At 43.7% G+C, this 14,530-nt stretch overlaps 1 protein-coding gene across 1 annotated transcript; it reads left to right on the forward strand.

Moving 5' to 3' along the window:
- The first annotated feature begins 2,043 nt into the window (after positions 1 to 2,043).
- On the forward strand, positions 2,044 to 4,562 carry LOC112265840 (iroquois-class homeodomain protein irx-4-A-like). The gene is made up of 4 exons (XM_042295042.1): positions 2,044 to 2,057; positions 2,210 to 2,372; positions 2,666 to 2,834; positions 3,315 to 4,562. Exons 1-4 carry the CDS (start codon positions 2,044 to 2,046, stop codon positions 3,908 to 3,910), a joined length of 942 nt encoding a protein of 313 aa, XP_042150976.1. The 3' UTR covers positions 3,911 to 4,562.
- Positions 4,563 to 14,530: the final 9,968 nt, after the last annotated feature.

Below are 14,530 nucleotides of genomic sequence, written 5' to 3' on the forward strand. Positions count from 1 at the left end.
AGAGGGAGGGAGGGAGGAAGGGAGCGATTTGAACACATCCTCATTATATTTACCGGGACCCCGGGGCGGTGTGTGCGCTCGTGTGGAAACAAAAATCTTTAAGCGAGCAGGTCTGTCGTTCACAGACACCCGCAATAACGGGAAGGATTCTATGGTTTTAGACAGTTTGGAGAAACTGCCCAGAGTTATATAGTTGTATTTTTTTTCCTGTCTTGTTGTTCAACGAAAGCAGACTTTGATACGTTTATTCTTCAAAATAATTCGGAGGAATTTAGGCCTGTACCTTCGTTTTTGTTTTCTCAATGAAAGTAGGCTTTTCTAACTCAATGATGCATTTTGACCACTTTTAATTGATTTAATATATAGTGTATTATTTTACACATTTGTATTTCTCCACGAAACGGGGCTAAATCGAAGGTCCTGAACTAAATATGCTGAAAGAGATGACCAGTAGTTGTGCACGCCGGAGTCCATGTGACGTCAGAGAGACAGGCGAGTTAAAAGCAGAGAGCGCATCAGGAGTGGCATGGTTGGTTTGTGGATCATAGATCACAACATCCCTGCCTCTTTGGACTGCAAATAATGTGTTTCACCAGACTGACTGGACGGTAAACATATTCATTAATTCAGCGCGTCACCAACCGTCAACCGACTTGGACACCTGAGCCATCCCCAAAAAAACATCCCAAGGGAGAATTGCTCTATAGCTGATATTTCTCTAATACCTCAATAGAAGAGCCGAAGAACAGCTGAAGCAGACTGTTCATTACAAACCAAATATTGGGTGCCGGCACGTTACCCGCAGTGGAAAGCAGTGTGTCTTGGTGTTGATTTGATTTAGTCAAAGTTACCTTTACGCACAGATCTAGCACACGTGTAACTTACCCAGATTCCTTCTTCGGAACTGACCTTAGATCAGCGTCTACGGGCTACTTGATCCTGATGCATTGATGAGTGACAGTTGGACATTGTGCTGGTGCTTGATCCTTTAAAGTTTGCCGACATTCACTGATGTTTGATATCATGGCTTACCCGCAGCTAGGATACCCCTATTCACCCACACACCAGGTAATGCGTTTTTCACTAAATTAGAAGAAACTTGAAAGTGTGGTGAAGGAAAACATTGTTTGTTTCTGTACTTTATAAGCTAGTGTCTCCGGTTTTGCAGATACATCATATAGCCTACGTTTTTTTTTTTTTACAAAATAACTGATTTATTGGTAGCCTTTTTCGTTTTGTGCTCATGTATTGCGTATTGTCTATATTTATACTAAATAATGTTTTCTTGTTTTCGCGCCAGTTCCTCATGAGCACGAGCTCTTTAGCCAGCTGCTTCGAGCCTGGCGGAAGGTCTCTCCTGGACTCAGGTGTGACGCATCCCTCTCCCCAGCCTCTTCGGTGCCCAGCGTACGAGAGCAGGCTGCTCGGCTCCCCGGGCCAGGAGATACCAACCCCGGCTATAGGTCTGGGTGTGTATGGAGCTGGCTATGGAAAGAGCCAAGGGTACTATGGCACCTGCGGAGGCGACGCAACAGCTCTGTATGCCAGGGTAGGTAGGCTTTTTTTTCTATATTGACTTTCCTTCTTTTTGCTTCTTTTTTTCTTCTTTTTTTCATTTAATTGGTCATGTCAGCGAAAATAAAAAAGGACAAACCTTTGTCCAATTCGTGCGCACTGGACTGATCCATATCTGTGGTGAGCAAAGTAGACTAAACAAAACATAATTGACTCCGTTTTTGAAAGGTTTTGTCAAGTTATGTCAATGAAAGTCTTTTGATTTCATATCTGCAGGGAACCTTGGAGTCCAAAGATGGAGCGTCTGCACATGTGGGGGCCTCTCAAACCCCTGCATACTATCCATATGATTACGCATTTGGGCAGTATCCATATGACCGATATGGGTATGTCTACTACTATGTTATTTGTTTCTAAATAACTTATAATTCTTGTAAACATCAAAATATGATCTAAATATGAGAAATAGGAATAAGGCATTGATGCATAACATAGTTCCATTTACACATGTATATCTCTTGAACATATATGTCAAACACCAAGTACAAGGAGGAAAAAATACAATATTTGAAAACGAAGCTCCACCACATATTAGATCCATTCAACATAATGTGAAAAATGCAATATTTGGAAGAGTTTCTCTGTCAAATTCACTCCTATTCTGACACCACTCCCCTCACCTCCCTTCTCCCAGGTATGGGTCATCTGTGGACAGTGCCGCAGCACGGAGGAAGAACGCTACCAGGGAGACCACCAGCACTCTGAAGGCCTGGCTGCAGGAGCACCAGAAGAACCCGTATCCCACCAAGGGAGAGAAGATCATGCTGGCCATCATCACCAAGATGACACTTACACAGGTAACAACTGGCTCAGTGTTTGGGGATGAATATATTAGTTGGAGCTCTTCTGAACTTATCATGTGTAACAGTACATGCTCGATCGAGGAGTACTAGGCACTGGTTAATCACTGGTTACATCCCACAGAAATGTGTCTTCTGCTTTATCCTAAAGCCTCCTAAAGACCCAAATACACATACATACGATGCCCCTGGAGCAGGTTTAGGGGTTAAGTGCCGTGCTCAGGGCCACAACAGTAGGCTTGGGAATTGATCAAATATGTAATGATTTATTAATGTGTTTGTTCATTCAGGTGTCCACGTGGTTTGCCAATGCGCGGCGGAGGTTGAAGAAGGAGAACAAAGTCACATGGTCACCACGAGCCAATAAAAGCTCTGATGAGAGGGGCTGTGAAGATGACAGTGATGGTGTGGAGGGATCGCAAGAGGAGGAGCCAATGAAACACGAGATAGATGTTGATGGTGAGTGCATGTGTACCATAGATTTATATAATTAACTAGAACCCATTAACATGCTACCCGCTCTCACAGTCAACTCAGAATCAGATGTTCATCCATGTTTCTCAAACTTGAAATTTGGAAGTTGTTCCAAACATCAAATTTCGAAGTGTTTATGGTTAAGTTCAGGCATTAACTCCAAATTCTTAAGGTGAGGCATTAACTCTGAATGGTTAAGGTATAGGGTTAAGGTTTGGGATAGGCTATCGCAGGATTCAAACGTTCAACCGTTGGAATCAGAGGCAGATGCTTACTGTTTCCCCAAGTGGCTGGTTTCCACATCATCTCCTGACATCCACAGACATGGATGGACGTCGAATACTGACTGGTATCACGAGTGACCTGGCTGTTAAAATGGCGTCCCATTAATTTAATGGAAGTTGCTTTCTATCCGTCCTGTCAATTTTGTGATTGTTAAAACATCTTTGTATTTTTTGGTTGTAGACTCTGTAACGGGGAGGTGTGTGGACTTAAAACAGAGTGACCTGGAGGACTTTGATCTGCTGGAGTCAGATGGTTCAGACTGCGACCCTAAACACCCGTTTCACACCAAAGACACCCCAGTACACACACCACCGGACCAGCGCCACCACCCCAAAGACCCTTCCAACAGCCCACTCACACATACCCCAGACACACTCCGACACGGGAATGAACGATTGCCACAGTCAGCAGATTGCCTCAAAAACACACCAGACCACAACCGAACAACCAACTCATTCTACACTCAACGGGACCTGCGAAGTACAGAGAGCAGCAAACCTAACATCTGGTCCATTGCACAAACTGCTGCTATCCAACCTGAGTTCCCTCCATGCATGCACACAGCCACCCCCAGCGAGGCCCTCTCCCCAGGGGGGTATCTGACCGAAGTACCCAACCTGAAGGTGAGGGCGGCTGAGCAGCAGGACTCGCCAGTGGCTACTCTGAGAGATTGGGTGGACGGGGTCTTCCATGACCCCCTGTTCAGACAGAGTTCCTTTAAACCTGTGCTGTCCAAGTCAGCCATGGACAGGGTGTGGATTGGGTTAAATGGATAGGCGATGGAAGGCAGAACTCTGTTGAACATTTTACCTCGTCTTTGCAGTATGTATCGACTTCCTTAGAGAGACATACAGAGACTGCTATCCTCTCACCATTTGAATTAACTCAACCTGAGCAGAAGGCTATCTGAACTCCTTATGATACTACATGCTTCCATGCCTTTTTTTGTTTTAGAAAAATGTAATACATGAATGCACATAAATGGCAGTATAATGACGTTATAATGACAAACATCAGAACAATGACGTTTTGCATAAATATCAAATTCAGACTACTTTCACTTTAAATGCATTTTTAAATGAGTGGAGAAAAGAGGGATTCAATCCCTTTGGACACTAAGAAAAGCAATGTAGTAGCCTACCCATTCTCCCAGTAAAATGATCCCCCACATTCAACAGATTAAAAAGTTCTGGATTGTTGAATCACTAAAACACACTGATAATATGTTGTTTTATGATCTGGGAAGTGGGGACACAGAGTATCCTAGTGGTGTACACCTTTTCCAGACCTCTTATAATAACCTGAAGCATGACAGCACAATGTTTCCTCTTAAACCAAGTAGTGCATAATATACAGTATGTTTTGCTTATGATCACATCTGATAGACGTATTTCACACTTCTTGCACTAAAGTCCGATTGCAGTTGATGAGTCACGGAAATAAACAATTGTTTTTTTGCAGAATGATGTTCTCTGTTGAGTGTGATTTCGCCTTGCGTTTGCTATCCATGGTGCTGAAACAGGGGATGTTGTTGACCAGCCTGTAGCCTACGTTTAGCAAATGTAACTATCTTAAATTTGTTATTAAGGCAAAATTGAAAGGATTAACCTTTATGGGTGCCTTGTGTTCGCTCTCCATGGTGCTGAAATTGTGTCGCGTAAACCAACATCTACTAAATCACATGCACATATATCATAGTCTAGTAATGACATTCAATATATATATATATGTATATAATAATAACCATATTTTTACCGATTATATTTCTAGGTATATTTTACATTTTGTATTGAACTTTCAATTTCCTCCAAGACTAAATATTTTGCACATATAGTTCTTTAATTAATGCACCTTGGAGTGCGAGAGAGAGTGTAGGATATTTCTCCCTCATTTATGTGTGTGTGTGTAAAAGGCGGCAAGCTGGGCATCGTTGAGCCGTGACTAATTCCAACACAGAGGACAGGGCTGCTAAATTGTTAAATCGATGCCACTTCCACAGCGGGCCCAGATATAGCAGCAATCAGCGATGCGTCTCTTTTCATTAGGCGGCTTTTGACTGCATCAACCTGGGACCATGAGCTGCGCATCCACCGCTCTCTAAACGGGTCATGATAAAATATACTCCATTATAGAATATACTCCATTAGCGAAGAGTTGAGCTCCTTAACACACTTCTTAATCTAATAGCTTTATCTCTACTGACTTCATGTAATATCTTCGTATTTTCCCGCTGAAGGGATAGGAGTAGCCTAGGCCTAACATTTTAAGAGATCCATGACATGATGCCATTCAACCCGAGGGTTGAGTGAGACTTTTCAACAGTTTGAATAATACATGGCATGAGAGAAATCGAATGGATGAATAATATTGATACAAATCAGTTAAAATTCGATCAGGTAAACATCTTGTAAATATATATAATAAAGGCCTACATCATGGACTTATTTTGATTATTTGAATTATCCCACCCGTCATATAATTATCACTTTATAAGATGCTTCATTAATGTCGTCAAGCCAATTTAGTAAGATATAACATTATAAACCTACAGCAATAGCTTTCCCACCCTAAAATCCTACAATATCCCAAAAACCTTAAGTTGTCAAAAACAATAAATTATTCAACATAACTTCACGAATTTTAGGCATCCTAAAATGTTCCATAAACACTTCCTAAATAAGAGTTGAAGAACAATTATAGGGTCCAGGATGGATAAACTACTTTTCCCTCTCTCTTCCTTTCTCCTGCGTTTTCGGTTTAGGAAAGATAATAAAGTATTAAACAGAACAGAGCCGAGATCTTCTGAGGCCTTGTATGGAATTAACCATTTCAGTGTAAATAATTCAAGAAGAATTCAACCGAGAATTCCATTCTTTTTCTGTTTCATAAATAAATGAGATGTAAGATGATAAATAATGACATCTGGCTCTTCCTGTAAAGTTGACTTTCTCGAGCACGATGAATGGAGCCATACTATAACAAACAATCCTCTAGTCTTATTCACAGAGAGCTAACTAAGGATTATAAAAGTGGTGTGGTGATTAGCCCATACAATAGACAATCTCTGAAATGTTGCTCTAGGCTATCATTCCATGTTATTCAATTGCAATTTGTGACATGATAAACTCCCACCCCGAACGAGAACTCTACAATGAGCCAAAGCACACAATAATACGCATATATCGAAAGGTTAAAAATTAACCCCCAAAGTTCAGTGTGCTTATATCATCTATGCCGTTTAGCTCTGAGGTGAGAGGAGATGTGAGGGCAAAGATATGAAGCGATGAGAGGAGAGAGGGAGAGTGCGCTTAATGGGACTGGAGTACCTGTTTGCACTCTCATCAGCTGCGGGGACAGGGGCCCCAAGTACTGGAGAGCACTAGCCTATCTTGCAGAGCACTGCACTGCTGAGTGGCAACTTGAAGGTTTTCTCACTATGAGTTAAGCTCAATACTGCATGTGTTCCATGTCTCTGTCTGACCAGTGGAGATGTGAATCTGTTCTCCATCCTCTCTTTGTCCTTTCTCCCTCTTTACCCTCCTCTGACATCCTGTCTTTCCTTCCATTCCTTTCTCCCTCTTTACCATCCTCTGACATCCTGTCTTTCCTTCCATTCCTTTCTCCCTCTTTACCCTCCTCTGACATCCTGTCTTTCCTTCCGTTCCTTTCTCCCTCTTTACCCTCCTCTGACATCCTGTCTTTCCTTCCGTTCCTTTCTCCCTCTTTACCCTCCTCTGACATCCTGTCTTTCCTTCCGTTCCTTTCTCCCTCTTTACCCTCCTCTGACATCCTGTCTTTCCTTCCATTCCTTTCTCCCTCTTTACCCTCCTCTGACATCCTGTCTTTCCTTCCATTCCTTTCTCCCTCTTTACCCTCCTCTGACATCCTGTCTTTCCTTCCATTCCTTTCTCCCTCTTTACCCTCCTCTGACATCCTGTCTTTCCTTCCATTCCTTTCTCCCTCTTTACCCTCCTCTGACATCCTGTCTTTCCTTCCGTTCCTTTCTCCCTCTTTACCCTCCTCTGACATCCTCTGTCTTTCCTTCCATTCCTTTCTCCCTCTTTACCCTCCTCTGACATCCTGTCTTTCCTTCCGTTCCTTTCTCCCTCTTTACCCTCCTCTGACATCCTCTGTCTTTCCTTCCATTCCTTTCTCCCTTTTACCCTCCTCTGACATCCTGTCTTTCCTTCCATTCCTTTCTCCCTCTTTACCCTCCTCTGACATCCTGTCTTTCCTTCCATTCCTTTCTCCCTCTTTACCCTCCTCTGACATCCTGTCTTTCCTTCCATTCCTTTCTCCCTCTTTACCCTCCTCTGACATCCTGTCTTTCCTTCCATTCCTTTCTCCCTCTTTACCCTCCTCTGACATCCTGTCTTTCCTTCCATTCCTTTCTCCCTCTTTACCCTCCTCTGACATCCTGTCTTTCCTTCCGTTCCTTTCTCCCTCTTTACCCTCCTCTGACATCCTGTCTTTCCTTCCATTCCTTTCTCCCTCTTTACCCTCCTCTGACATCCTGTCTTTCCTTCCATTCCTTTCTCCCTCTTTACCCTCCTCTGACATCCTGTCTTTCCTTCCATTCCTTTCTCCTCTTTACCCTCCTCTGACATCCTGTCTTTCCTTCCATTCCTTTCTCCCTCTTTACCCTCCTCTGACATCCTCTGTCTTTCCTTCCATTCCTTTCTCCTTTTACCCTCCTCTGACATCCTGTCTTTCCTTCCGTTCCTTTCTCCCTCTTTACCCTCCTCTGACATCCTCTGTCTTTCCTTCCATTCCTTTCTCCCTCTTTACCCTCCTCTGACATCCTGTCTTTCCTTCCATTCCTTTCTCCCTCTTTACCCTCCTCTGACATCCTGTCTTTCCTTCCATTCCTTTCTCCCTCTTTACCCTCCTCTGACATCCTGTCTTTCCTTCCGTTCCTTTCTCCCTCTTTACCCTCCTCTGACATCCTGTCTTTCCTTCCATTCCTTTCTCCCTCTTTACCCTCCTCTGACATCCTGTCTTTCCTTCCGTTCCTTTCTCCTCTCCTCCTCCTCTCTTACAGTACCTCTACTCTTGCTAAATTCTCTCATCCTTTTGCGCCTCTCTTCTTCCTCTCTGTCATCCCCTCCTCTCCTCTCACCCACTCTTCTCCCCCCTCCTCTCCCCCTTCACTTCCCCCCTCATCAACTTCAACCATAGACATAGTCTAGACACACAAACAATATATCCCACCCTGCCTCTCGTCTCTCGTCTCTTGTCTCTCGTCTCTCTCTCTCTCTCTCTCTCTCTCTCTCTCTCTCTCTCTCTCTCTCTCTCTCTCTCTCTCTCTCTCTCTCTCTCTCTCTCTCGCTCTCTCTCTCTCTCTCTCTCTCTCTCTCTCTCTCGCTCTCTCTCTCTCTCTCTCTCTCTCTCTCGCTCTCTCTCTCTCTCTCTCTCTCTCTCTCTCTCTCTCTCTCTCTCTCTCTCTCTCTCTCTCTCTCTCTCTCTCTCTCACTTCTCCCACTTCTCCCACACGACACCATGCTCTGTGGGCCAGATAATGCAATTAAGCCATAGTGTGTTTAATGCCCCAGTCTAGTAGAGCAGCAGAGACAGGTCGGACCTGATGTTAGCTTGTCTGTTTCACACCAGTAAATAAAACAGCCCACCCATTGCACATCCTGTGGGGACGGATCATGCAAACATTTACAGGCAAGCATCTGTCAAATGCCTGAGCAGTGCATGTCTTTCTTTCAACATAAAGTCTGCCTTTACATTTAGATTTTTGTAAGTGGTGGAACCGTAGAAATATTATTACGTGAACAGGCAAAGCCCTTCAGATGACAGCAATTTCACAGTTATACAGCGCCTTCAGAAAGTATTCAAACCCCTTGACTTTTTCCACATTTTGTTAAGTTACAGCCTTATTCTAAAACGGATTAAATCATTTCCCCCCTCACCAAACAACACACAATACCGTATACGAAGCAAAAACTGTTTGCAAAATGTTTTTCTAATATTCTTTTGTTTGTTTAATATACATTTACATAAGTATTCATACCCTTTACTCAGTAATTTGTTGAAGCACCTTTGGCAGCGATTACAGCATCGATTCAACTTGGGTATGACATTACAAACTTGGCACACCTGTATTTGGGGAGTTTCTTCCATTCTTCTCTGCAGATCCTCTCAAGCTCTGTCAGGTTGGATGGGGAGTGTTGCTGCACAGCTATTTTCAGGGTTCTCCAGAGATGTCCGATCAGGTTCAAGTCCGGGCTCTGGCTGGGCCACTCAAGGACATTCGGAGACTTGTCCCAAAGCCACTCCTGCCTTGTCTTGCCTGTCTGCTTAGGGTCGTTGTCCTGTTGGAAGGTGAACCTTCACCCCCGACTGAGGACCTGAGCACTCTGGAGCAGGTTTTCATCAAGGATCTCTCTGTACTTTTCTCCATTCATCTTTCCCTCCATCCTGATTCGTCTCCCAGTTCCTAACCCTGAAAAACATCCCCACAGCATGATGCTGCCACCACCATGCTTCACCGTAGGGATGATGCCAGGTTTCTTCCAGACGTGATGCTTGGCATTCAGGCCAAATAGTTCCATCTTGGTTTCATCAGACCAGAGAATCTTGTTTCTCATGGTCTGAGAGTTTTTAGGTGCCTTTTGGCAAACTCCAAGCGGGCTGTCATGTAACTTTTACTGAGGAGTGGCTTCTGGCTGGCCACTCTACCATAAAGGCCTGATTGGTGGAGTGCTGCAGAAATGGTTGTTCTTCTGGAAGGTCCTTCCATCTCCACAGAGGAACTCTAGACCTTTGTCAGAGTGACCATCGGGTTCTTGGTCACCTCACCTGACCAAGGCCCTTCTCCCCGAATGCTCAGGTCTGGCTGGGCGGGAAGCTCTAAGAAGAGTCTCGGTGGTTCCAAAGTTCTTCCATTTAAGAAGGATGGAGGACACTGTGTTCTTGGGGACCTTCAATGCTGCAGATATTTGTTGGTACCCTTCCCCAGATCTGTGCCTCGACACAATGCGGTCTCGGAGCTCTACGAACAATTCCTTCGACATTATGGCTTGGTTTTTGCTCTGTTATACACTGTCAACTGTTCAGACCTCATATAGACAGGTGTGTGCCTTTCCAAATCATGTCCAATCAATTGAATTTACCACAGGTGGACTCCATATAAATAAAGTATTTCTGTTTTTGATTTTTTTAAACATTAGCAAAAATGTGTGTAGATTACTGAGGGATTTGTTTTATTTTATTCATTTTAGAAAAAGGCTGTACCGTAACAAAATGTGGAAAAAGTCAAGGGGTCTGAAGAATTCCAGAGGGCACTGGATATGGGTGGAACTATGTACAACATTCATATATATATTGTGATCATTATAATAGAATTTCATTCCATCTCCCACAATAAGATGGTAGCCCTGTTTGTAGTTCACCGTCAGTCTTTTCAGAATATCTAACTTGGAAGGTATGTGGAAGGGTGTTACTGCAGACTCCAGGGGAGGAAGAAGTTCATTCCTTTAAGAGCATTCTATTGACTTCTCCTATGCTGTCTACACCTTCAGTCTAACACATAGCCCACTCAACAGCCTCATTCACACACACACGCACCTACGTACACACACGCACACACACGCACCTACGTACACACACGCACGCACGCATGCACACGCACGCGCGCATGCACACGCACACACACACGCACACACACACACACACACACACACACACACACACACATACACACACACACACACACACACACACACACACACACACACACACTTATAAGAATGCACACTCCCCCCTTCCAGACACACACCACGGCCACACCATTCTTTCCTGTGTCCTGTCACACACACACACACTCAAATCGTATGTGGCTATCAGAGTGCTGAGAGCTAACTCTCTCTCCAGACTCTGTCACGTCACCCCCCTTAGCGGAGGTGTCTGCTTCCCCCTGCTACCCTCTCTGTCCCTGGCACTAGAACATGTCACATTGTCTACATGATAAAGGTCACGTCTGTAGTCTGTTACTTCAGCTGAGTAGGAGGAAGTCCCTCCAAGACAATGATCTATGGTCATTTATGAGTTTTATATGCTTAATGGTAAAGGTTAGGATTGAAGGATGGTGAGCTGATCCTAGACCTGTGTCTATGGGCAGATTAGACCCAGTGTGACTTTATGAAAGTGAAGGTTAGATAATTGACTAAAGTGAGAGCAGGGGTCGCTCCTTAGTAAGGCTGGAGGCTCAATAATGTGACAGATCTTAGAGGTACAATCTTTTAATGGGGCAATTAAATGGTGAGAAATTGTATTTTATGTTGAGAATGCAGTGATTATAGAGGGAAAGAGCGAGAGAGAGTGTGTGTGTGTGTGTGTGTGTGTGTGTGTGTGTGTGTGTGTGTGTGTGTGTGTGTGTGTGTGTGTGTGTGTGTGTGTGTGTGTGTGTGTGTGTGTGTGTGTGTGTGTGTGTGTGTGTGTGTGTGTGTGTGTGTGTGTGTGTGTGTTTGCGTGTGTGTAGAGAGGAAATTCAATGGCATTTATCCTCATTATCTTCTGCATAGAGGAATCTATTGGAGATTTTTACAAACCCTGTTCTCCACACAAAAAACATACCTTCACTTTCCTTTGTCTGCATATGAAACACCAGAACTTTGAAGATATTCTCAAAAAGGTCTCATTATTAAATAAAAGCCGGATGGAAGGATTGCTGTGTAAATCATACTCCTTCAATAACAACATTTCCTGTCAATAACATTTCTATGCGTTTTCTCTTTCTATTAAAAAAAAGTGATTTGACAGCTTGCACTCATCCTAGACAGTGAAAATAAGCTTAATTGCACATCAGACTAAAATACGTTTGACTAAAGAATTTGATAACAGTCTTAAATTCTACCTACAGATTCCTCTCAGTATTACATCTCTATATCTATTAGCTGGTCAGAGTATTTTAGAGGGATGAATAATTGAAAAAGGTGCTGTTTTATTCAACACAATTCATATGCTCAGTTTCATCTGAAGATTTCGCTCAGAGCAATGCCCCAACCAGCCAAGCACCTGCAACCTATACACACACACCTCTTAACCAACCAGTGTGTGTCTCACTAAAACCTCCACGCCTTTCAACCTCTCAACTCCCTAACCCTGACCGAACATCCTTTCTAACAATGGCTTCCTCTTCTCTCTTTCAATCACCCATCCCTGGTCTGACTATGAATGAGTCTTACCCTCTTACCATAGCATCAAACCCTCTCTTGCTGTGTCACCAAGACCAATTATATCAGCTTGGATGCTCTCCTCCCAACCTGAGTGCCATGGTGTGGAAAACGCAGTTCCAATGGCTGCCTGCATCGTCAGACCGGGACAGGATAGCTCTAGCACTGTCTGTCTGTATCTGTAGCCCAGCCCTACTACACCCTGCCTGGGCCAATTTGGCATGCACCGGTCTATGGAGAATAAGGCTGCTGAAATATATATATGATCTTCTTCAAACATGTATTGTTCCACACGGCTGTTCTCTATCAGACTGGAGCTCCCCTGACATCTTCAAGAGGTGGTAGAGGGCAGCTGACTTACAGGCTCGGAAATGTGGGAGTGAGCATGGGCGGATTGGCTGTCTGTCAATTCTGGCAAATGCCAGAAAGGCCACACCATCATTTATTACTCTGGGCTGGTCGAAACTGACAAAAAAATCGAAACTCAGCAAAAAAAGAACGTCCTCTCACTGTCAACGGCGTTTTATTTTCAGCAAACTTAACATGTGTAAATATTTGTATGAACATAACAAGATTCAACAACTGAGACTTAAAAACTGAAGTTCAACAGACATGTGACTAACAAAAATTGAATAATTTGTCCCTCAACAAAGGGTGTGGTCACCAGCTGCATTAAGTACTGCAGTGCATCTCCTCCTCATGGACTGCACCAGATTTGCCAGTTCTTGCTGTGAGATGTTACCCCACTCTTCCACCAAGGCATCTGCAAGCTCCCGGACATTTCTGGGGGAATGTCCCTAGCCCTCAGCCTCCGATCCAACAGGTCCCAAGCGTGCTGAATGGGATTGAGATCCGGGCTCTTCGCTGGCCATGGCAGAACACTGACATTCCTGTCTGGCACTATTTTCAATTCCAGATGAAAAGCGTGCCCAAAGTAAACTGCCTACTACTCAGGCCCAGAAGCTAGGATATGCATATGGATAGAATATGGATAGAAAACACTTGGATAGAAAACACTCTAAAGTTTCCAAAACAGTTAAAATAATGTATGTGAGTATAACTGAACTGATTTGTCAGGCGAAAACCTGAGAAAAATTAATCCAGGAAGTGGGATTTTTTAAACGTTTGTAGTTTTCTATTGAATGCCATTACAGTACCCATTGACTTAGGACTCAAATGGCAATTCCTACGGCTTCCACTAGATGTCAACAGTCTTTAGAAATGGTTTCAGGCTTGTATTCTGAAAAATGAGGGAGTAAGACCTCTCTGAATGAGTGGACACTGCAGTGGCCCAGAGCTTTTTAATGCGCACGACCGAGAGTGCGGTTTCTTGTTTACCTTTTATATTGATGGCGTTATTGTCCGGTTGAAATATTATTGATTATTATGACTAAAAACAACCTGAGGATTGATTATAAACATTGTTTGACATGTTTCTACGAACTTTACGGATACTATTAGGATTTTTCATCCAGCCTCTCTCAGCCTATTTCGGACAGTCTGAGCACTGATGGAGCGATTGTGCATTTCTGGTGTAACTCAGGCAGTTGTTGTTGCCATCCTGTACCTGTCCCGCATGTGTTTTTCGGATGTACCGATCCTGTGCAGGTGTTGTTACACATGGTCTGCCACTACGAGGACAATCAGCTGTCCATCCTGTCTCCCTGTAGCGCTGTCTTAGGCATCTCACAGTACGGACATTGCAATTTATTGCCCTGGCCATATCTGCAGTCCTCATGCCTCCTTGCAGCATGCCTAAGGCATGTTAATGCAGATGAGTAGGGACCCTGTGCATCTTTATTATTGTGTTTTTCAGTCAGTAGAAAGGCCTCTTTAGTGTCCTAAGTTTTCATAACTGTGACCTTAATTGCCTACCGTCTGTAAGGTGTTATTGTCTTAACAACCGTTCCACAGGTGCATGTTCATTAATTGTTTATGGTTCATCGAACAAGCATGGGAAACAGTGTTTAAACACTTTACAATGAAGATCTGCGAAGTTATTTGGATTTTTACGAATGATCTTTGATAGACAGGGTCCTGAAAAAGGGTCCTGTTTCTTTTTTTGCTGAGTTTATAATATACAAAAAATACTGGACACGGCCCGGCGGCCCATGAGCCTTTAAAAAAAAATACTTTTGTGCTATTTCTCTGTTGCCATAATCATCTATATTGAGCATTTGGCAGACCAGTGGGCAACGGTCGGCTCCCCTACCA

Source organism: Oncorhynchus tshawytscha, linkage group LG13 (genome assembly GCF_018296145.1).
Source record: "Oncorhynchus tshawytscha isolate Ot180627B linkage group LG13, Otsh_v2.0, whole genome shotgun sequence".
Classification (NCBI taxonomy): Eukaryota; Metazoa; Chordata; class Actinopteri; order Salmoniformes; family Salmonidae; genus Oncorhynchus; species Oncorhynchus tshawytscha.

Coding starts and splice junctions, on each gene's coding strand:
- LOC112265840 (XM_042295042.1), top strand. Junction 2,373..2,665: donor CCAAGATGACACTTACACAG/GTAACAACTGGC, acceptor TTGTTCATTCAG/GTGTCCACGTGGTTTGCCAA. Junction 2,835..3,314: donor ACACGAGATAGATGTTGATG/GTGAGTGCATGT, acceptor TTTTGGTTGTAG/ACTCTGTAACGGGGAGGTGT.